General features: G+C 45.2%; 1 protein-coding gene across 2 annotated transcripts in view; it reads left to right on the top strand.

Moving 5' to 3' along the window:
• Positions 1 to 23187, top strand: part of ITGAL (integrin subunit alpha L) — a 46076-nt gene extending 22889 nt beyond the window's left edge. For both annotated transcript variants that reach the window (XM_081836655.1, XM_081836656.1), the window contains 23 exons: positions 102 to 246; positions 696 to 846; positions 1926 to 1993; positions 2432 to 2564; positions 4045 to 4193; positions 5421 to 5558; positions 5668 to 5871; positions 6467 to 6597; positions 7151 to 7311; positions 8750 to 8901; positions 9108 to 9236; positions 10827 to 10900; positions 11837 to 11972; positions 12878 to 12982; positions 13872 to 13951; positions 14289 to 14372; positions 15312 to 15387; positions 16399 to 16509; positions 16747 to 16815; positions 17254 to 17358; positions 18282 to 18377; positions 19431 to 19538; positions 21972 to 23187. In XM_081836655.1, coding sequence (XP_081692781.1) covers positions 102 to 246; positions 696 to 846; positions 1926 to 1993; positions 2432 to 2564; positions 4045 to 4193; positions 5421 to 5558; positions 5668 to 5871; positions 6467 to 6597; positions 7151 to 7311; positions 8750 to 8901; positions 9108 to 9236; positions 10827 to 10900; positions 11837 to 11972; positions 12878 to 12982; positions 13872 to 13951; positions 14289 to 14372; positions 15312 to 15387; positions 16399 to 16509; positions 16747 to 16815; positions 17254 to 17358; positions 18282 to 18377; positions 19431 to 19538; positions 21972 to 22163 — 2797 coding nt within the window. In that variant the 3' untranslated portion in view covers positions 22164 to 23187. The remainder of the gene's footprint in view (positions 1 to 101; positions 247 to 695; positions 847 to 1925; positions 1994 to 2431; positions 2565 to 4044; positions 4194 to 5420; positions 5559 to 5667; positions 5872 to 6466; positions 6598 to 7150; positions 7312 to 8749; positions 8902 to 9107; positions 9237 to 10826; positions 10901 to 11836; positions 11973 to 12877; positions 12983 to 13871; positions 13952 to 14288; positions 14373 to 15311; positions 15388 to 16398; positions 16510 to 16746; positions 16816 to 17253; positions 17359 to 18281; positions 18378 to 19430; positions 19539 to 21971) is intronic.
• The last annotated feature ends 836 nt before the right edge of the window (positions 23188 to 24023 follow it).

Here is a 24023-nt window from a genome sequence, read left to right as displayed (position 1 = left end):
CTGGGTGAACCTTATAGATCACAGTTTGGGAATCCATGTTTTCAAAGGATTTGCCTTGGTCCAGAAAATAACTACAGTATTCCCTTGTTTACTGATGGCAGGGATCAAGTTTTCATTCCCGAGCGCGGCATGCGGAAAGGATCTAACAAAGTGATAATCATCATCACCGATGGAGTTGCCTCAGATAGTGACAATGGGGTCATAGCCTCTGCCAAGAAAAAAGGCATCTTGCGCCTTGCCATTGGGGTAAAGTACCTAGGAGTTGTGTCTCAGCCTTGCAGGATAGTGCTTAAGTTTGCCAAGGCCCAAACAGAAAACAGCCGGCAGGAGGAGGTGCAGGAAAGCGGCTGTGGCGGCTGCGCTACCCCACACATCAGCTGTTTGGTGGGGAGGCTGAGCAGCACAAACAGAACCTTGCTGTGCCTCCAGTCTATTTGGGGCTTCCTCCGCCCTCACTGACATCCTGTTCGGGCTCCGGGGAGGGTCTTCTCACCAGTCCCAAGGACTCTCTATCACATTCCCACCATTTCTGCATTTGAATTAAATTATTTAATTCCCAGCACTGCACATATATGCGGCTGCGCTTGAGTCGATCACGCATAAGTAGGGTGGGGGCGGGGCGGAAACCTGTATAGACTCCCCACTGCCAAGTCCTACCTTGGTTTGCCTCATCTGGTCCTTCCTTGTCTCTCCAGATTGGGCATTATTTTAACACCGAAGAAGCTCAGGATAATCTCCGGGAAATTGCCTCAGAACCCACAGACCAGTTTGTGAAGGTGCTGGCCACTTTTGAGGAGCTCAGAGGCAGCTTCAATGACCTCCAGTCTAAGATCTATGCGATTGAAGGTGTTTATTTGGGTTCATGGATTAGTCACTTGTTGGGTTGGGTTGGGTTGGGTTGGGTTGGGTTGGGTTGGGTTGGGTTGGATGGGATGGAGAAGAGGGAATGGTAGGGAACCCTGTCTTTCAAAACGATATCTTAACAAGCACCCAAAGCACACCAGCAGAGTACTGGTCAATCTGGAACTTTTGTGGGCAAGGCCAGATTAAGACACGCTGCGGCCCTGTATCAAATTTAAAAGGCTCTATAGCATTACCAAAAAGAAATGGGTTTTGTTCTTTTATTTTTAACAAATTATGTACAACTTGAAATGCAGATTTTTTGTTTTTTGTTTTGGTATTTAGAGGCCACATATCTGAGACCCTGAACTGTCTCTTGGGACCACCCCCTGTGGTACAGCTGTACAGCACATACCCTCAGGGATTGGTTCAGGTGGTCCCATGAACTATATGGGCATATCTGTGGAAAAGATCCTGTGGGCATCACCTGGTGGCAGAGATTAATTTTGGGAAGTGAGGTTGCAGGCCACCAACCTGTCCAAAAGACAGATGGATCCTCTGAACTATAAGCCACCCTGTTCACTCATTTTGCTTGCGCACTTGCTGGGGTAACCTGGCAGTGAGGTGAGTGTACTCTGACCATGCTCAGAGGGCCCCACTCACCATCTGCATGCAGTGGTGGTGAAGTTCAGTCATTATCTACTAAATTCGGTCAACTGTTCACAATTCCACCACTCAGTTTCCTGTACTCCATAGTTGTACTTTCTCAGGGCTCACCCACACTTCCATTTGCCTTGCCACTTTCCCCAAGGAAAACCCACAGTCCAGTGCTGAATTGGAAAAAGTGGCCATTGGTGGGTTTTTTGGCAGATTGCTGTTTGTACTGATTTAGCACTAAAGAGTGGGTTTTATGGGGGGAAGCAGGGAGGGAAAGGGAAAACCTGTTCTTAGGGACAAGCGGAATGGTTTGCAGATCCTCAGTTGAAGCAGCTGAATTTCAGCCCCATCTGCGGTGGGAGGTTTATACAAATACATCTCTCTCTCTCTCTCCCCCACCTACCCCACCCAATCTGTGTACATTACAGGTACCAGTGATACTGGCTCGTTCCACCTGGAGTTGTCATCGAGTGGACTCAGTGCTGACATATCCCAGGTGAGCCAGAACTGTGGAATGCAGTGCCTCTTGGTGTAATCTGCTTTGAAAAGTGGAGCGTAAACTTCTGGAACAAATAAATTAAAAGAAATCTTTTTGTAGGTACCTGCTCAGCAGTAGGTCCTACTGAGCTCATTGGGAGATCACTCCCTGGCAAACACATGTAGGGATTGCAGCCTGCAGGGTAATGTCCGATGCCATTATTTATTTCCAATTCCATCTCAAAGCCATTGTGCAATATGTTAAAAAGCATAAAATAAAACAGTTGCTTATATATTAACAATTAAAAAGAGCGGCATATTCTAAATCCAGTACAGATGATGAATGGGATAAAAAATCTCTGCTTAGAAGCCTTGCTGAAAACTTGTCTCCTAAGCATTGATATTGAAATTGTTTCTTTCTTCCTTTTTCTCTCCATGTCTCTCTCCCATATGGCAGGGCCGGGTGGTCTTGGGTGCTGTGGGTGCTGACAACTGGGCAGGGGGCCTGCTAGAACAGCAGAAGGGTTTGGCCAGTGAAAAGTTCATCACGACTCCATCAGTCAGGAAGGAGATGGAAGGCGCCTACCTGGGTGAGTAGAGAAGGCCTTCCTTTCTCTGGGTCTCTGCACCATCTCCCCCATTAATTGGGCCTTTATTTTCCAGCTCTGTGTACTGAGCTCATATGTGTTGTGTGGGGTTTTTTGTTTGTTTATCTGAATATAGCTATCTTGCCTATGGACAGTTATTTTTCCTGCATAGAGTTGGCAGCTAACCTGACCTTCCTCCAAGGTAGTCCAGCGGTGGGGGAAAGAGAAGGCCGCCAACCTTCCAGCTGTGCCTTCTAAGTGCATTTCTTATTGAAACACACATGAAAGTGAAGGCCACGCCTTCACCTGCCTCCTGGCTGATGTCACATGTGATGGAGCAGAGCAGGAGAGCGGGCTTTGGGGTGGGGGAACTGCCGCACGGGCCAAATTAGGGCTCCTGCCAGGCCTAATTAAGTCTGTGGGGGGCAGAGATTTCCCCTCCCTGTTGTAGACAATTGTGGGTTTTGGTATTTGTAAAATTATCAATTAAGACCAGAAACGTGAAATGCAGTTACAACGGTGACAGCGTAACTTGCACATCAGTGCAGTGTTACGCACCACCCTGATCTCTAAGTAGTAAGAGACTCTAGAGGTTCCCAGAATTTACCCAGGGTTTGGTCTCCTTGGAATGAAGCTCAGTAGAGACTGTGGTGTCTTTAAGATATATAACTTTATTTACATGTATATACAACTTGAAGGAAGGGTGGAGGGGCTCACAGCAGTAACTCTCCCATTGAACTTGCTGCAGACTGACTCCACCCCACCCCACCCCAACTCATAATAGTAGGATGCCTTGGGCTTTTACCAATACCTAAGGGTTAATCCATGGGTAGGCAAACTAAGGCCTGGGGGCCAGATCTGGCCCAATCGCCTTCTAAATCCAGCCCGCTGGTGGTCCCGGAATCAGCGTGTTTTTACATGAGTAGAAATGTAGAATGTGTCCTTTTATTTAAAATGTATCTCTAGGTTATTTGTGGGGCCTGCCTGGTGTTTTTACATGAGTAGAATGTGTGCTTTCATTTAAAATGTGTCTCTGGGTTATTTGTGGGGCACAGGAATTTGTTCATATCCCCTCCCCCAAATATAGCCTGGCCTCAGCTTGGGGGGGGGAGTGCCTTTTGACAACGGATTCCTTTTCCTCTGAGGCTCTTGGCCCCCTCTCTGATCACAGGGGGCCTAAAGAAGCTCGCTTTCTCCCATCTTCCACAAGATTCATGGATCTGATAGGGGGAAAGCTTCATTGCGTTTTTGCACGTTGAAAGCAAGACCTGACCATCCAGAGCTGGGGTGGTTAGAGATGCTGGGCTTGCTCTGAACTTAAGTTTCTGAGAGCTCTTAGCAAGTTTCTAAATCTCTGTGTTGCAAAACACAGGGCAAAGTGTGTGTGTTGTGTAGAAATGCCCCTAGTCTACACCTTCTTTTCCTTTGGTATCGCCACCTGATGGTTCTTTTCTTTTCTTCTTTTCTTTTCTTTTCTTTTCAGGATATGCACTGAAATTTCTACAGCATCAACAGAGAGAGTTCTATGCTGCTGGTGCCCCTCGATATCAACATGTGGGAAGAGTCCTCATATTTGAGGTCAACTCCAGCACAACCAATTGGACATTAAAGCAGGACATTCCAGGGCAGCAGGTGAAGAAAACAGGGCTCCTAGAGCTAGGAGGGTCTGGACATTCTGGTCAACTTTGATGCCAGGAATGAGGCAAAAGGATGATTATGGCCCCCCCAGTAGGACCAAAAGAGTCCCCTCATTTTGCTGAGCTGATGAAGCTGCGTACACACACCCTGCGCCCCTTGTGCTTCTACCACTGGTATACATGCATTAGCCACAATCTTTATCTATCCTGTTGTTTCTTATGAAATAATACATTTCGATGTGTAATTCCCAAAGCAACCTCAGCATGAATTGAGAAAAAGAATTAAGCCAGTAATGTGTTCACAGCCCCAGTGGCAGCGAGAGCCAAAGGGTAGCAGCTGCCACACTAAAGGCTGGGTGGTATTTGCAGTATATGCCATCCTGCAATACACAATGATTGGAAATTGTGTGTGTGTGTGAGAGGGGGGTGGTGGTGGTGGTTTTGGTGGTGGGGTGTGGGGGGGAGAGAATATTTTAGTTCCAATAATATTTTGGTTCCAAGCTGCATAGGGCTTTGTACACCAAGTAGCAGCACCTTGTACCTTGTATGTCAGCTAAGTGGCAGCAAGTTCATTTCTGTTGTTGTTATAAAAATTAAATTTATGCTGCCCTTCATCCAAAGATCTTAGGGCAGTTTACAGGATAAAATATAGGATAAATGCCCAAAATAAATAGTTTAAACAAAACAAAATAATAACCCCTCCCCCTCCCACAAACACATTTAAAAGCCTGTAGAACATTAATCAGCCAAATGCCTGGTTGAAGAGGAACATCTTAAGGTGTATAATGAAGGTGCCTGACGAACATCCCTGGGGAGAGCAATCTACAAATAGGGAGCTGCTGCAGAAAAGGCCCAGCCTCGTGTTTCCACCCTCCGGACCTCTCATGGAAGACACACACACAGAAGGGCCTCAGGTGATGATCACATGGTCTGGGTCAGGTCATATGGTGAGAACCACCTAGGTCACTAGTTGGCCTTAGGCAAGCAGCGCTCAGGCTCAGGCTCAGGCTCTGAGGCCCCTGATCTGCAATATGTGTGTATGTTTGAGGATGATAATACTGACTTCCCTTACAGGGTTGTTGAAAGGATTGCAGCTAGATAATGCAAATAAAGTGCTTTGAACGGGCTGTATAAATCTTAAGTATTATAAAGCACATTTTGAGGCAACCTCTGTGCAAGGGCCACCCCTTTCACCCTGGCTGTTTAAATATTTCTTTTGCAGATCGGATCATATTTTGGGGCAGCGCTCTGCTCTGTGGACGTAGATGGCGATAAGGAAACAGACCTCCTCCTTGTTGGAGCCCCTCAGTATTTCACAGAGATGAGAGGGGGCCGGGTTTACGTGTACACCTGGAAGCAGGTGAGCAGAGCTGTGTGTGTCCTGTGCACCTGTGCACAAATCCTGTGTTGTGTCACAGAATCAGTGGTTTTGAAAGACAGCAGCCTTTCAAGGGCACCTCTCTTTCCAGGGTACTCTTGTTCGCCAGGGGGAGCTGACTGGGGATCCAGGATACCCCTTGGGCAGGTTTGGAGCGGCCATCACAGACCTGTCAGATATCAGTGGGGATGGACTGATGGATGTGGCCATTGGAGCCCCCTCAGAAGACAATGAGAAAGGTGCTGTCTACATCTACAACGGACACGAGAAGACCTTGCAGATGCAGTACAGCCAGGTAACCAAAGAGGGCTACAGCACTAACTGGCATGCCCATGTGCCGTGAGGGTGAGAGAACCACTACAGGAAATGAAGGAATGCTAGTAATGAAATGCTCCTCTGCCCACCAAGGAGCCTTCCTCCTACTTTCACTACATGCTCTGAGTCTTTCTCAGAACAGGGACTCGCACAGAACCATGGAGGTGGGGTAATTCTTAAAGGCTCACATTCTAAAAATAAACTTTGGGGGGAGGGTGTGCACGCACACACACAACAGCAACGTGTGCCCTTGATTTTAATTGGGAGGGGAAAGAGTGCGGAATCTTGGGAGCCTTAAGAGTTGGGGTGGGGAAGCCTGCGGCACTCAAGATCGGGGTTGGGAAGCCTCTTTGAATTTGTCCACCTGTCGATCACAATATGTCATTTGGCATACTGCAATGCCATTCTCCCAGCCCTGCTTTAGCTGATGCCAAAAACTCATACAAATTAGCACCAGTCATTAAGTTGTAGGAAGAAGCTCAATTTCTTTTGGCTTGTGTTTGATCCGTTCGTCCTCCTGAATGGTCACATTGCCTCTTTGCATCATTCTAGCCAGTAGCATTTCTCTCCCACAGAGAATTTCAGGAGCCAGAATTTCTCCTGGCTTGGTCTTCTTTGGACAGTCTATCCATGGAAAGAGGGACCTCAATGGAGATGGCCTCACCGACATTGCAGTGGGAGCTCTGGGGAACGTTGTGGTGCTTCGGTGAGTGGCTCTGCGAGAACCAAGACTCTTGCGCTCTCCCAGAGGTCAGCTGGGGAGTCTAATGAGTTTGTGGCTAAGGCATCCAATCAGTAATCAGTTTAGCTTTTTCATTTTCTGTCAGAGGCAAGCTGTTGCCTTCAATCTAACACCATGTCAGAGCCAGAGACGCCTGGGAAATGTAGTTTGTTAAGGGTTCTGAGATTTGTTAGGAGACTCCTATTCCCCTCACAAAGCTACAATTATCAGAGTTCCCTTGGAAGAGGAACTAATTGTTAAAACCACTCTGGAATAGTTGCTCTATGAGGAGAATAGGGCTCCGTCCCCACTGAATTCATTTGCAGTTTATTTACCCCCATCCAGGTACCAGTTTAGGACATGCATCATCTACCCTGATTCAGATGTTGCAGAGCTGGCGGGGGTTCATCATCAGCATGCTGGTGACCCCTTGCTCCAAATCTAATGACTGTCCTCACCTTGGGGGCCCCAAAGCCAGGACACAAACATTTCTCTTAAATGAAACAACAACCCAAGTTGCCATCTCTGGTTCCTGCAGCTCCAGACCCATCATTACCGTGGTGACAAAAGTGCACTCCTCGCCCAAGGAAATCCCACGGGAAGATGTGGAGTGTCTGGGTGATGCCAGCACCTGGAAGAATCTGGTGGTCGACCTCAGCATCTGCTTCAGCACTAGCCTGGCCACCAAGCACTACCAAGGTGAGGGTTACCATGGAATCGTGGACCTTGCCTTGAGCCTAATCCTGCTGTCCAGGGGAGGATTCATCACTCACTTCTGCAGCATAGAGGACTGACCTGGGGGCTGAGGCATAACCTGTTCCCATAGTAGCTCCCTTTCCCCAAAAAGTATCCCACATATTCCACACTACCTGTTTTGTCTGAAATTGGTAGCTTTTGTTCACCTCGCTCACCTTTTATACAAAATTCAGACAACAGCCTCACTAAGCCATTGCATCCCAGCGTTTTCTGTGTTGTCCTCTCGTTTTTTCCAGACCAATTGGTAGTGATTATTGTTCCACTTAAAATTTGCAACTGCAGTACCAGTTTACTTCCCTTGCATGCAAAGACAGGCTCCAGCGGATGGAGAGGATGAGACTAACAGTGGGTCCTGTTGTCAGGAAGGTGGTTTCTGCATGTGCTGTGGAGGGAAGTGAGGGGCAGATGGGACTCATCAACCTGGGAAGGTAGCCCAATTAGGAGAAGGAAAACACTGACCCTAAGGCTAAGGAGTAAACCCTACACAAATCCAGAGTGGAGTCCCTAAAACAGACAGCACCTTGTATACCTCCTTCTGGCAACTTCTGCTGCCAAGCCGGTGCCAAACATCTTGCTGTGCTTTCCTCTGGACCACATCAGCGAGGCCAAGAGGGGGTCTTGTGGTCTGGGCAGCCCAGGACCTCCATACATACTGCCCAGACTTATGCTCCAGGGAGGTCACTTTGATGCTGCTAATGCAATGGACTTCATCCCCGGAGGCCCACTCCATTGTCTCTTGAGACAGACAGGTGTCATAAAAAAAGGACCGGTTTGCTCTGCTGTTTGACTGGCAGAGCATTGCAAGGCCTTTAAGAACTGCTGTGCCTTGATTTCAAAGCATCCTCTTCGCTGCTTGTGCTCTTTTCAGTGCTTTCTGTTTAGTGCAACAGGAGCATTCTTGATGAATAGCCCCATAACTGGACTTGCAGTTCCTTTCAGCAGGGGTCTTCAATTACTGGTACACTGATTGTTTTTATTTTTTAAATAGCACTATTTCCCTCTGAAAGAAAAATGAAAATAAGAAAAATATGAAGGGAATTGGGGGTGGGGGAACCACACTATTTGGATCAGGAACTGAATTATTACAAAACAATCAAAGGTCAATTAATGAGCAATGATGCTACTGTACCAAACAAGAAACAGAGGCAGCAGCGGCAAGGAGGCAGCTACTAATTAACATTGCGGTGGGTTCTTGCTGGACAGGAATTACTTCTGACAAAACAAGGATCTTGGCATAAAATAGCACCCTACCCCATCTCCCCCAATATTTCCTCCAGGTGGTCTTCATCCTGCTACCCTTCCACTTAAGAGTGTTGGCTGTCTTTTGTCATCAGTGCACCATCCCTTTATATGCATAATCTCTCTCCCGCTTTCCCTCCAGGACCCCTCTCTCCCAAGCTCTCCTTCCGCTTCGAGATCGACCGGAACAGGATGAGGCACCGAGGAGTGTTTAAGAATGGCACAAAAGTCACAGATGGGGTGAAGGAACTCTCTCTGGGAGAAGTGTGCATACAGGAGAGCATTCTCTTCAAGGTAAATGGAGGATTGTCCTCATTTCCATGAAGCTTCACCTGGGGTGAGATATGGCAGCTGTCCACACAGGCATCTATTGCGTCTTGCTGAAGATGCGGCTGCTTCTGGGGTGGGTGCCCAAGAACCCCTCTTATGAGAGTTCTGGCTTCAATATCTGTAAGGGTGGTGCGTGAAGTTATCTGCCAGCTGCCTCCATTCCTTTTCAGAGCTGCATTGAGGATTACATAACGCCTATCAAGCTCTTTATGAACTTCTCTCTTGGGCCTGACAACAACCCTAGCAATGGACACCCTAGACCTGTTCTGAACCCCCTAAGTAACGCAGTGACGGTGGAGGTGAGAGGACTCCTGATACTTTGAAAGTTGGATTACAGGGACCATCCAGGTGGCCTTTTTAGTCTGCATTCACAATGATTCATGGTCATGATCGTAATGGGGCGGTTAGACACCATCCTGGTTTGCACCTACAAAAAAAAATGGGATCGGTTTTTCATTTCCAGTCAGCGCATGTCCTGTGGATTCCAGCTGAAATCCTGTAACTTTTTATGACGCAAATGTTTTCAGGGTGTTGTTGTTGTCGTCTTTGTCCTGCTTCTGTTACACTATAGTGCAAGAGTGTCCCTCCAAATGGCAATACAGTGGTACCTCGGGTTACATACACTTCAGGTTACATATGCTTCAGGTTACAGACTCTTCTAACCCAGAAATATTACCTCAGGTTAAGAACTTTGCTTCAGGATGAGAACAGAAATCGTGCTCCAGCGGCGCAGCGGCAGCAGGAGGCCCCATTAGCTAAAGTGGTGCTTTAGGTTAAGAACAGTTTCAGGTTAAGAATGGACCTCCGGAACAAATCAAGTACTTAACCCGAGGTACCACTGTAATGCAATTCCATTCGGGAAGCATTGCAGAAAACTTAATAAAGTGGAATGGTGTGTAAGAGCTGTTTGACAGTGGGGCGGGAGGTTTTGTGGCCATCCATCATGGATACTTAGATCCAAATTGGGAAAAAGAACAACTTATGCTGTGTACGCATTAGCTGCTTGAAACACGGTGGAGCCATTTCCCCCCACCCACAGTGCTTCAAGTCCCTATTTTTATGCTGCTGTGTACAGCAAACAGGGGAAAGTGATGTCTTCACCTGATGCACATTAGTTGATGACTTTCGCTATACCTGCAGCCTCCTGGCTCCAATCCAACGAAGCTGCCATCTGTGCATGTGTTGTCATTTGCACATGTGCAACGGCTGTCTGAAATGCTCATGCCCCAGCCTAATCGCCGCTTACGGTTTTCAAATTGGATGGGAGCTGGCTTGAGGGGAACATGCACCAAACAGCAGTATTTCCCAAGAAGCTACAGGATACTGAGGGACTGTGGCTAATGTCATGGGCACTCAGCTTCAGACATCTGTAGTGAGAGTGCACAGGAGCGAAAGCCAGTGGTGGTGTGTGTATACAGCCGTAGCTTCATTTTAAGCTGGCTACACACAACCAATGACTTGTTGGCGATGAAGCGAAACAAAAAAACCAGTGTGAAAGGACCAATAGACCAGGGGGTGGGGTGGGCAAGTCTTGTCTTGACCCCAGATTCTCAGGGAAGGAAATGGGATTTAATGGGTTTGGGCAAAGGAACTGGGCACATAAAGCAAAATTGAGACTGATGCCTGCAGCATGCAGTGGAGGTTGTTCTTTCGGATGTGCAGAACGAAGTACAAACTCTTCTGCACAAGAACACGCATGAAAACAGCTTTATCTGTTCCCAGTGGCTAGAGCTAAAGGGGGAGGGAAATGTATGGGATCCCATGGTTTGGAGCCAGCAGGCAGGAGATCTGGGAACGGGGCAGAGCCTAGCTGTTTTCAGCAGGAAGTGGTAGCTTGTTCAGAAGATGTTGCATATTAACTGTTCTAATATTCTTGGCTCACATGTTAGATTCCTTTTGACAAGCACTGCGGGGAAGACCAGGTGTGTCATGCTGACCTGAAACTCTCCTTTCACAATTCAGGGTATGTTGAACATCCTTGATGCTAACAGTCACTGATGCTTTTAGTGTAGGAAAACAAATTAAAAGTGGTAGAGGGAGGACAGGTCTGAATTTTTGCAATAATAAGTCTTAGCATATATGCCAGCATATTTTAAATGCTGAGAGTTTAAATTCATATACCATATACTATTCCTTCCAATAGTGGTTCTCCTGTCAGCATTGAGCATTGGCTGTCCTAGCTGGGGACTGATGGGAATAGGAGTCCAACAACACTTGGAGGGCAACAGATTGGTCACTTCTGCTTTAAAGGATTGTAGGTAGGGCCTGAGGTTGAGAGCATACTGTGCTTGGTATAGACTACAAAATTGTAATGTCTCTGGGAACCAAAGTATTCCTTGACTGTGTTGCAGAGAGGGAAGCCATTCTGGAGAACACCATTTAAATCTAGAGCAGTGGCCATTTTGAGAACTGTAGCAAGACTTGTACGGTGTTCTGTGAACTTTGTCCTCTGGTTTAGTTTCCAACAATATTATTTTACAAAGCTTATAGCAGTAAATATAAAGCTTACCTTGATTTTATGCTACATTAACACTGTGGCTTCTGCCAAAGAATGCTGGGACTTAATTTGGTGAGGCTGCTAAGAATGGTCTCAGAGATCTTTAGTTCTTTCCCCCATAATAGTATTACACCTCCCAAGATACCCTGTTTTGAGTCAGCTTTATGTAGGTATGCCCTATGGCAGCCTTCACCAACCCAGCGTCCTCTCAATGCTTTTGACTGTAACTGTTTAGTGGGCAGCTGGATGGTGAAGGCGGCCTTGCGACTCTGTTGTGAGTTTTGGGCAGAACTGAGACTCAAAGGCTACACCAGTTTCCTAGCACATTCAACAGTCCCACCTCCCAGACTCAGGAACCAAGGCCTGCTAATCAGCTTGTCTACCCAACATCCTCTTGATCAGGTCTCAGGAGCTGGTTGTGTTCCCTGGAAGAGACTTGGACATGAGCTTGGAGCTGGAGAACCGCAAAGAGGATGCCTACTCCGTCACCCTCCACGTGCCTCACATACCAGGCCTCTCCTTTCGCAAAGCTTGGGTGGTAGGTACTGGTATTCCCTCTGCAAAAGGGGCACTGGAACTGGATTGGGGCTGGCTTCAGGTTTGAAGGCTTCCTAGAGCCTGGTCTGATCACACACCCAAACCCTTTCCCCCGCATTTTTGGCAGCAGTGACGAAAAGAATGAAACAAGAGGATGAAGTGCTATGGTGGGCACAGATGCTTAAATCGTTCTCTTCCCAGCCCAGGACCTTAATGGAAATGCACTTAGCTCCCTCCCAAGGGGAGTCCTCAACTTTCACACCAAGCGAGCTGCAAGCGAATTTCAAAATGGAACCCACAGACCACACACTGCCTTGTTGCACATGCGGGCAGAGGAGCGAAGCCAAAAATTGACACACACCTTCCCAAAGCCACCTAACCAAGGTGCTAGGCTTTGGGAAGGAGGTGTGAGGCTCTGGCAGGTTCTTAGAGCCCTCCCAACTCCTTCCAAAGCTGACAAAGCACTAAATAGGCTTTGGGAAGGAGGCTGGACCCTTACCCTTGCTTACCCGCTTTGGGAAGGCAGTGCAAGGGCTTGGGGCTTTCAAATGTTGCAGAGAGCCACCCAAAAAGGCCTTGAGGGCCATAGACTACAAGAGCTTAGCCTGCCCCACTGGAGGCAAAGAGTCCTATGGTGTGAAGCTTGGACTTCACAGGCAGCAGTACTCTAAGCTCTGCTACAAGCAGCACCTGGTGGCTAAGGCTAGCTTTGACTTATCACAAGTCCCAGGAATGACACTATGTTGAGAAATTAACATGACACTGGGCTCAGCATGCTGGGCCATTTTTTCAACAACAACAACAACAACAACAAAAGGGATGCTAACTAGGCCAAGTGTTAGCAACCCAAGGCTGCCAGATGTTGACATCAACCCTGAACTTGCTCCACCCTTTCTCTTCTCGCAGTCCAACACTCTGCTTGTCATGAGCTGCGATGGGCTACTGGATAGCCAGCACCTCAAGGGTCTCTCTTGCAACATCAGCCATCCTGTCTTCAAGAGCAATACTAAGGTGAGCATGTGGTGACACTGACACCTGGCACTCCTTCCCTGCTCAGCCATGAAACTCCCTTGGCAACCTTGGGCCAGTCACAGTCTCTCAGCCTGACTGACCTCAAAGGATGGTGGAAAGAGGAAAGAGGGTTTACATATGCTCTCTGGATAGCTTTTTCAGTAAAGAATGAAGTTTAGGAACAATGAATTGGCTTAACAAATAATTAAGCAATAACTAGAGAAAATACAATGAGAAGTTTTTTGTTTGCTTAATAAAAAGCGAGAAAAGAAGATATCATTGGTAGTTTATTGTCAGTTTTAAGAAGTGTAATTAGTTTTCTGTTGTGCCTTGATGGATATATATGTGACTTTTTAGAAACTTGAACCTTTTTGGCATGTGTGGGGATGGGGGCTGAGGATAACAGGCAGAAGCGCGGTGAGTTCAGGGGGATCCTGCCAGGACAGCAGGAGGAAAGGGGGAGACTTTGAGAGCAGGAGATGCTGGCTGCAACAGATGCCCCGTGTGTGAGTGCTTCAGGGAGATCATTTGCAACAAACGTAGGGAAGGGGAAAGCTGAGAAGGCACAGGCAGTGGCTTCCGATCAGAAAGGAAGCACATTTTTTATCTTCCTTTCTTCTCAATTTTTGCAGTTTTCTCTTTCATGGCTGCATTTTGTCAGCAAACTGCCTCTTTAAGACATCCACCAGCATAGGATTGAAAAGAAAAGAAAGCTGTTGTTTCTTACTAGAGTTTTCATTTCAAGATGCAATGAGGATCCTTTCTTCTCCATGAGAGGGACATAAGGGGATGGGGTCAGCACTCTATTCTAGAGGGAAGGAGGGAGGGAGCCAGGCAGGCAGCAAGTGCCATGAATTGTCTCACTTTTGATCTCCTCCCTCCATTGCAGGCTTTAATTCAGCTCAGGTTTAGCATCCTCAGCAACAGCTCCTGGGGAGATTACTTGGAGATGAAGGCAAATGTCACAAGGTAGGTGTATCCTCCCTTCTACCTTTTAATAGATGTGTAGAAGAAGGGATTTCAGCAGGGGGAGCATGTCATGCAAAACACCTCTGCTGCTTTCTCCTCTGCTACCTAACTGTTAAAGGTGTAGGTGCCCTGTCCACTCACTTTTTTCTCAGAGTAGACCCACTGAAATTAATGTACCTAAGTTAGTCATATTCAAAGGTGTCTAGATGAATAGTTATTTGCAAGTTTTTGTTACAGAATTTCCTGCCTGAGTATGGGTGCAGAAGTCAGGGCCATTTCTGGGGTGGCAGGTGAAGGGATATTTTGCATTTTCTTGATGTCTGTCTCTGTCTTGTAGCGACAACAACGTGAATGAGACTCTTGACACCGGGGCCAGTCACACCATCCCTGTCCTGTACCCCATCAACATCATTGTCAAGGAGTAAGAGACAAGTTGTTGTTTTCCCTTCTCCCCTGACTGCTCAGGCTGAGGGAAGAGCTTGAGAATTGTAACCAGGGCTGGGGGTATGCTGTGATTCCATGTCAGTGATGTGCAAGCCTAGAATTTGGTACTGGGGGCAGAATCCAGCATCCTGAACATTCCAGCTTTGTGTGTGGGGTGGGTGTGTGTTTCTATATGGCAGGGGAGAAATCCCTCCACATAGAAAACTGTGCTTTGTAGAAGACTTGGCCAGATTCTTCCTCCCTGACATCATATATTTTTTTATGTGGGGGGATTTGGTGGTTCTGGTGGTGGCCCAGACATTTAAGTATTACATCCTTTGCTGCCTCTGTGAATGCAGGGTCTAAGAGGTAAAGTACACAATACATAAGGAATCTATGAATAGAACTGGCAAATTTACATGAAGCCACAGGAGACTCCCAAGATTTTTCAGATGCGTATGTATGTGTGTTTAGAGGAAAGAGTTATTTTAGCTCTTTTCTCCACACCATCTTCCCAATCAAAATAATTTCATCTACTCCCTCAGTTTGTTTATTTCTCCATATTTAAGTTCCCCCACCCCTTCCGGGGCTGCTCACACAGCTGTGATTTACGTCACAAAAATATGCACATTAAACTGCATTCGCAGTGTGTCTGGCCACTACGACAGTTGAAGATAAAACATCTCTTCTTGGTAACAAGAAGATCAGGCTCCTTTTCTGCCCCCTAGCTAGTAGTGTAGGTGGACTGAGACTTTTGTGGGGGCAGCAATGTGGGCACAGAGGGGTTGTGGTAACAATGAGAAACACCCGGTGGCGCCTTGCTGAGTTCGCTGCCACCATTGTAGGGTCACTGGCTGCAGCAATTGTGCTCCTTGGGGTTGGGCTCCCTGCCTCCGTTCTTCACCGCCCTCATCTCTACTTTTTCTCTCCCATGCAGGTCAGAAACATCCAGCCACTATGTGAACTTCACTTCCCAGCGTCAAGAAAATAAGACGGTGACACACTCGTATGAAGTGAGTGAGAGACTACTAATTACACAAAAAAGAGTTCACAAAAGCTCATGCCATAATACTGTACATTTGTGAGTGGGTACACACAATACACTTGAAGCATGTGGCTTCCCCAAAGAATCCTGGGAACTGTGGTTTACCCCTCACTGAGCTACAGTTCTCAGCACTCTTAACAAGCTACAGTTCATGGATTCTTTGCACGGAAGCCATGTGCTTTAAATGTACAATGTACAGACTGATGTCGTTCTTGCTGCAAGAGACTAACCTGGCTTTCCGGCCCTCACCTGGGCAGCCCTGCTGGGACCTAGAGGGTCTCTGGAACACAGGAGCATGGGATTCTGCCTTTTACTGAATCAGACCACTGGCCCATCTTACCTGATAGTGTCTGCACTGACTGGCAGCAGCTCTCCAGGGTTTCAGGCAGTGTTCAGTCTCAGCACTACACGGAGATGCTGGCGATTAGACCTGCCTGCAAGGAAGATGCTCTACCACTGAGCTATGTATGACGCTTCCCTAAACTGAAACTGCTAATTGAAGTAGATGGTGCTGATCTAGAGGGTCTCTTAGTCTGTCTTGGATAGAAGGAGCTGCCTTATACTGCATTCACCACTGCTCCCTTCTGTATCCTTATTGCCAGCAATCACCACCCCAGCTCACTGGGCCTGGATAACTCAATTGATCAGAACAGGTGCTGATAATGCCAAGGTTGCAGGTTTGATCCCTGTATGGGACGGCTGCATATTCCTAAATTGCAGAGGTTTGGATTAGGACAGTGGCTCCCAATTAGCTAAGTACTGTGGGACCCCCTACTTTTGAAATTTTTGATATCTCTATGGTGGTTTTTGTTAATGTGAATGGTGCGAGGGACCCCACCAATTGGGAACCACTGGGCTAGAGGATCCTCAGGGTCCCTTCCAACTCTGCAATGCAATGATCCATGATTCCCTGAAGTTTAATTTGTTGAGTCTCCTTGCCTTAGTCACTCTCTCCTTTTTCCCTCTCCCCTTCCCACAGCTAACAAACCGGCCCTTGGGTGCTTTCGCACCTCCTGCACTGTCAGTGATCGTGAAGGTGCCGACTGCCTTACCTGCCGGGCTGACCTGGGAGGTGAATAACATCCGAACAGTAAGTACAATATAAAACAACAGGGCAAGGGCAGCTAGCGGGTGTAAAATGTGGAAGCTCAGCACCCCCTAGTGCTAGCTTTTGGGTGGCTAAGCAATGGGTGGGGGTCGCCCACATAATTCACCATTGGGCAAGTGAAGGATGATCAAGCAATGCATTGAAAAGACGGGTCCAGTAACTTTAAACTTCCATATTTTTTCCAATGGTAACAAACACAGATTTTTCTCCAATTCCTAGGTACCCTCTGCAGTGTGCCAACCCATGGAAATGGAGAAAAGCACAAAGGTCCAAGTCAAGTTGACTGAGGTAGATTGTCTCCGCACAAGAGCACTTACTAAGGATTATGTCTCAAAGCCTGCTGCAAGTGTGGCGGGGGGGGGGGATTCAGTTCAGTTCACATTTAAAGGAAAACTTGCCTAATTTGCACTTCCGAAACAATAAGCAAACTGAAACACGGCCATTTGCACTTCTCCGAATTTTGCCGTGCAGTTTTCTGACCCAGTGATGTCTACAAAAATGCACACACTGGGGTAAAGTGTGTATAGGAATGCATATATTTTAGTGACGACTTATAAAAATGCTTTATATTAGGAATCATTGTTTTGCAAGAAATTCTGCATGGAATTGCATATTAGGAGAATAATGTGGTACTGTTCACTTCTAGAGATGCAGCTACTCCTGAAAACTAAGGTTTCTTAAGTGTGGATGGGCACTTTTTAAATCTCTCCTCTGCTTTCTTCCTAGCAATGTGCGACTGGCACTTATCTCACCTACAAGTGTGATCTTGGACAGATCAATTCCTCCATAATCCATATCACTGGCTTGATGTATACCCAAAGCAAAATTGAGGTAAAGGCTTGGAATGGTTCGTAAAGGGTTAATTGCAGCAAATGTCAACTCCTATCCACATTGGGACCTGGGGCATGGGTTTTTAGAGGTGGAAGGTAAGAGAATGGGATCCTTTCCCTGTCTAGTGAGTCCCTCATTCCAGTTTATTCAAAGTACTAATATTGACGCTGGGTTGGGGGCAATACAGTCAACACAGTGATGATGAAGGAAAGACATAATGAGCCCATTATGAGAATAATAATTATTATTATTTGCACTGCTACAGGGTGCTTTTGAATTTTAAGAATTCTCAAGTTTTTCAAGCTCTTGTAGGGCTGCTTCTGCTCTGAAATGTATTAAGCTACAGTACGTTTTGCACCAGTGAGCACTGGAGCTGGTTCTCCTTTTTGTCTTCTGCAGTGTGTACCAGCGACTCAGCAATTAAAGGTGCAGGAGCTCTGTCCTCTTTTTACATCTAGCCACTCTAAGCTCAGTATTGGCGTCAGTGATTAGCAGCCACCCTCCAGGGGTTTGGATAGAGGTATTTTCTCAGCCCTGTCTAGAGATGAAGGGTCTTGAACATGGGACTGCCTGCCTGCAGACTATGTGCTCAGTCACTGAGCTCCACCAGCCCCTCTGTACTTTTGTTTTCAATTAAATTTAACATCATGCAAACGGCATGACATTCATTCCTTCCAGACAGACATGTTGCATTTCTGCTGTGGTGTTCTTATTATGGATTTATTGTTACCATGGCACATGTGGAAATCTTTTGAGTGGCCTCCTTATACCTCCCAAGTCACTTCCTAAGATAATATGACGTCAGTTTAGTTGGTGCAGCAATAAGTGCTTGAAAATATTATTCGTTCTTTGGGATTTTCTGCATGTGAATGATCCTGCCCAGTGTGGTCTAAAACGAATTGTCCGTTTCTCTTACCTTGCAGAAGACATCTCAGTTCAAGTTTTGCACAGCCTTGTGGTTTACCTTTGATACTACAAGATACACAAATTTCTACCCGACTGAATTTGCCCAATTTCAGGTAGTGCATGCTGCAGGAATTGCGTCTTTTCCTCCCTTTCTGCAGTTTTACCTGTATTGTTTGCAGGATTTCATAGCATTACTTCTAACTTCTCTGTCCAAGTGATTTCCTTACAGAACTGTTTACAAGATTGCTCCCTTACCCTATATTATTTCATAATTAAAAGCCTTTTTGTCCTCTGGAAGTACATTATAGGCACTTTCAGACAGGCTGCTTATTCACAAAAATTTGATCAGTAACCCACACTTTCTAGTGTAATTATCTTGTCACTTTTCTAAATTGCACTGGAAAGTGTGAGCTACCAACCCAATGCTGGCTATACTGTATCACCTCTCTGCAAGCATACCAGGAGGGATGTCTAGAAGCTCCCAAAATATAACTATAAAAGGTAGATTTTTCTTATTGCATATGTTTCTGAGAACAATATTTAACCCACTTTTAATTTTTTTAATTAATCAAACTGGAGAGAATCCCCATAAATTAGAACAGGCAAATTTCTTCAGACACCTTAAGTGTATATTCTATCCTTTTTCTTTTAACCAATCCTTAAGTCAATCCAATTTTGAGAACAAAATGCTTTCTAGAGGGTTGAAGCATCTGTTCATCTTGAGCTGTATAGCTTCCTTTCTATTAGAGTCATTGTGTTTTTAAAGCTACCTTTTTCCCTGCCTAAATCTTCTTTAGCTACTGTGTATGATACCCTTTTGAAAAGATTGCAGGTGTGCAATGATGACTAGCTAGCTTCACAGATACAGCTTCATTTCGCCTTTGCTGTATCAGGGCATCTTGCTTTAGTTGCCTTTGTTCTTAACCTTGACTGTGTAATAGCTGGACTTCTATTTTAGAAGCAGCAAACGTTATCTGGTATATTCTGGGCAAGAGAGAGGCCTTTGCTACAGAAAACACAGGACTGGCCTGGCATGCCAGTCTTGAGTGAAGACCTTTCCCCTGCTGATTTGGCTCCTTCAGAACTAGGCTGTCTGTCTCAGACCCATTGCAACCAGTCATGATCTGTGTGGTTTTTATTTCTCTCTCTCTCTCCCTGCTCCCCAGGTTGCTGAGGTGGAGATGATTCATGTGATGAACTATCTCCCTGTTATAATAGGCAGTGCTGTCGGAGGCTTGTTCTTGCTAATTCTCATCATTGTATCACTTTACAAGGTAAGACTCAATGTACATCGGGAATCCTGGGTTAGTAGGAGTAACTGAGAGCTCAGCTCATTTTTTAGGCAATTTAGCAGCATCAGTTTTATCAGTAGTTTAAATCTGCTTCTGCTGAGATCCACATGTTCATCTTGAAGTCACAGCAAAGCTGTCTTCTATTATGTCAGACTGCTGGTCTGTTTTTAGCTAAGTGGTGCCTATGTTGGCCGGCAGTGACCCCCCACCACCCCAGGACATTTTATCTGTGCTGCCTGGAGATGGAAGGGTTTGAATCTGGGACATTCTGTATGTAAAGCATGTGCTCTCTCTGAGCAATGGTTCTTTTCTAAATTTGGCTATATTAAAACTTGGATAGTTGTCCTCAGCATGGGGGTGGGAATCAGATTCTGCATTTATACCATTCTTATACCAAGTTAGATTCCTGTAGGATTTGATAAGTTACGCAGAATTCTAGTGCCATTGTAGTGGAAATGCGGAAGACAATTGTATTTTGAGGAGTTAGGTGGTGTGTCCCTTTCCCTTTAACATCCCCAGTTTGAGGTCTGCTGGATTCTTGTGTTTCACACACCTGTCAGGAGTTTCTTGGGTTCTTCTGTGTTGCAAGTGCTGGCGGCTGGATGCCCGGCTGCAGGTAGTGGGAGACTCTCAGCCGCTCTGTATTAATCCCATCTCAGGGTCCTGGGCTAATCATGAGTAATGCCAGGTGCACTTGATTACATCAAGGCAGGCTATAAAAGCCATAGGTGGGAGGGGTCTGGGGAGCTTCTACCCAGATCAAAGGACCTGATGCTGGGAGACCTAAGGTCAGGGTCTTTCTCCTGCTGCTCTACTTGGGGCTCCGGGCAGCTGAAGGGGAGATTGGGTAGGCCCTGTCGGGTATGTTTTATTTTATGCTTTGCATGCCTGCTGTTTATTTGTTAATAAAACTGTTTTTGTTCCCCTTCCACCTCCTCATTCTTTTGTCTTGATATCCTTGGAAAGAACTGCTGTATTTGGCAGCACAGCCATTTTGCTAGTGGTCCTAGAATGTCATGCATTAAGTCCTGGCCATCTCCAATCATGGGGATAGTGGTCCAGAGCACACCAACAACTCTGTGGTTCAGTTTTTAAAAGTGTTATCAATCTATTCAGGTGTTTTATAAAGAAAATATTGTAATGTTTTGGAAACAGTTTTATTAGGTAGACTAGCACACATTTTCTAACTGATGTATGTGTTATATGTGCCTGCTTTGTTGTCTTTAGACTTCTTATCACAAGACTTCTTACGGGAAAGGAAGGATAAAAAAATCCATGGATATTTTCACAGTGAGCTTTGGCAGCTCAATTCTAAATAAATAAATAAATCCCGTGGCAGAATAAATTTAACTTTATGCCTCCTGGGGCTTGAGTAAATAAATTGGCATAATACATTTTGATATCAATGTTTGGGCTTTTCTGCTTCCAGAATATAGATTCCATACCTATTCAGCCTGAAGAGACTGTATTGGATCATGGCTGTTGAACAACCACCTCCTTTTTAAAATGATCATCCATGTGGTCCAGCCAAAGTTAAGCCATTTTTATGCTCCATAGATATGAATGGCAGAGAGTGCTTAACTGATCCTTCCAATCAATTACCGTAAACTTAACATGAGCTAGATTGTGCTATTATTGCCACATCTCATTTGTAAGTGTACTAAGTACTTTACAACAACCCTGTGGGACATACTAGGTCATTTTAAATGCTTGGAATGTAGAACAAGCTTCAATCACATGACCAGGCTAACCTCACATAAGAAAATCCATGCAGGAGAGAGAAACCATAAAAAGCAATTCTAGAGTGAGAGACTAGGCTGATGTCCGCTGTTTCCAGGAACTCTTCTGAATGTAAGACTTTTGTGGGTGAGCTGTGAGTTTGTTTGGATCCTGAGCAGGAACATGGAGGCTGAGAGAGTGTCAGAAGGAAAATGATATTGATTTTTATATATTAGTGACTTTGTACAGTATTAATGTAACATTTTTATATGTAACTGGGTGTTTTTGTAATATTTTGTTTAAGTTGTCTGTTTTTGCTTAAATTTTCTGTGTGCTGGTTAGAGATGTTTTAAATATTTAATAATAATACCAATAATAACATAAATATATTTAACTGGGTTAGGGCCTGGACTAAACTGAATCACATCAATGGCAAAAGAAACCCCACCCCCATTTAAAAAAAATGTTTGCTCATTCAAGATACCTGATGAGAAGAAACTGGGGGAAATAGAGGGATTAAGGTTGATATCTAGAAAGGTGGTAGATTTTGGGGGGTTCACCCTCCCAAAGTTGAAGACCACTGGGATGGCCATCACAAAAACTTTACATTGGGTTTTGAAGTTAGGTCTCCCATATCCAGATCAAGCATCTTACTCAAGCTACTGCTAACAGTTTTCCCCTCCCTTTTGTTTATAGTGTGGATTCTTCAAACGTAATTATAAAGAGATGATGGACCTTCAAGAAAATAATAATGCAGTAGATTTAGAAGACAATCCGGGAGGTGATGCAGAGAAAGAAGCCAAATCAAACAGCAGTGAAGGGAGCGACAGTGGAAAAGAAGCCAAAGAAAAAACAGACCTGTTGAATGGAGAAGCTGATACCAAATGAATAGATTATTTTCATCCCCACAAACTGCAGTCAAGATAACTGGTCTAAATGTACAGGGAAGGAAAGAGTGACTTGTCTGTTGCCAACAAGGACTTATACTCACCTTCTTAAAATTTGCATATGTGTTTTTTTGTGTGTGTTGGCATCCATCTGTCTCAAGAGACAATGGCATTCACCTCTGGGGGATGAAGTCAAACTGTTTGCAAAAGTCCTGTTTTGGGAAATAGAACTGTGTCTCCTTGGAATGATACTCGTCGTCATCTTTATGCATTGGTGCCGCTGATCACAGGTGTATATGATGAAGTGGACAGAGAAAAGGAGTTGAAAGCAGGAATTGCATTATTGTACTTCCCTAATGCCCCTTAATGAAAAGGGACAGACACTGGCCTTTTCCAGACTTTTAACAGAGACTCTATGAAGTGGCAGCTGTTCAAATCAACTTAGGTTTTCCTTCATTTTTAGAAATAATGTATACCTATGCTTGTTTACTCAGAAGTAAATCCCACTGTGTTTCGTGGCTCTTATTCCCAAGTAAGTATACACAGGATTGCAGCCAAAGGTTTTAAGAAGTCCAGAAGTCAGAATTCAGTTTACAAGAAATGATGGATTGCTTATGTGGCACCTAATTCCTTCAACCTCTGTGATACTCTAGGTTTGTCAACAGGTTACTTTTGTACTCACATTAACCAATTTTGACAAATTGTGTTTAAATTAAAAGTATTAGTCATTTATCTTCCTCCCTTTTCCTCCTTAAGTTATTCACCACATCTTCCTATATTGCAAGATACAACCCAAAGGGCCTTTTTAAAAACCTTAACAACTTTTAACAATGTACGGTAATCATGTCTGCCACAGTGTAACTATTTTTAGAAGATCTATACAGCAAAAGGCAGTGTGGAAAGATGAAATTCAACCACCGGTAAGTTAGTTAGGCAGCTTTAAAGTAAATGGGCCAGAATACAAAGCTGTCAGAGATATTCTTTTTAAAAAATATTTTTATTAAATATTTTCTTGGTTTACAAAAGTACATGCCTTGTTTCTTTTTTCAGGTTGTACAGTCTTTCTTACAAATCAGTTACATTTGCTGTGAGATATTAGTGTTGAGGACAGTATAATGTTGGGGAAATAGAGGGGGGAGAGGAGGGGTGGTGTGGTGAGGCTTATATTTTGTATATTGTACATGTGAGCTTTTGTGTCAGCGTCAACTAGGTAGGTTCTCTTTCTATTTGTTTAGTACATTTCCTTGGAAGGGAGAGGTATTGGGGGCAGGGTGTGGTTGGTTGTCTGTGGTTGGCTGAAGTGGGGTTTGTTTGAATTTGTGAGGGAATGAGGGTTTGTTGGGTCAGGTAAGCCAGATTGATTCATATGATGTTGGTGAATTCTTCTTCTTGTCTTGTTGGGCTGTGCATGTGAAAAATTGGAGCCATACTGGGGTGAAGGCGTCCTCTTCTATTTGTCCTCGTGTCAGTTTCAGTTTCTTGATTAGCTTTTATATTAAGGCCGTTTCCCATACAATTTGATACCATTGGACCATGTTTACTCCTGACAGGTCTCTTCAGTGTCTGGCTTTGAGGCTTCTGGTTGCTGAGAGTAGGTGGGTTATAAGCTCTGTATAATGTGAGTGGCCTTTATGATCTAGAAAGATGTTCAGTAGGGCCAGTTCTGGGGTGAGTTCTTATACCTGTTTAGTTATTTTGCATATCTCTTGTAGGACTGCTGTCCAGAAGGGTTGGATTTTAGGGCATTCCCACCACATGTGGAGGTATGTGCCTGTGGAGGTGCAACCTTTCCAACCTCTTGGTGAGGTTCCTCAGCACCAGTTTCCGTGGTGTTAAGTACCACCTGTAGGTGGGTTTCAGT

This window comes from Podarcis erhardii (assembly GCF_964252035.2).
Source record: "Podarcis erhardii genome assembly, chromosome: 13".
NCBI classification, from domain to species: domain Eukaryota; kingdom Metazoa; phylum Chordata; class Lepidosauria; order Squamata; family Lacertidae; genus Podarcis; species Podarcis erhardii.
The sequence above is the reverse complement of the archived record's forward strand: the minus strand, read 5'-3'. Positions and strand labels throughout refer to the sequence as shown.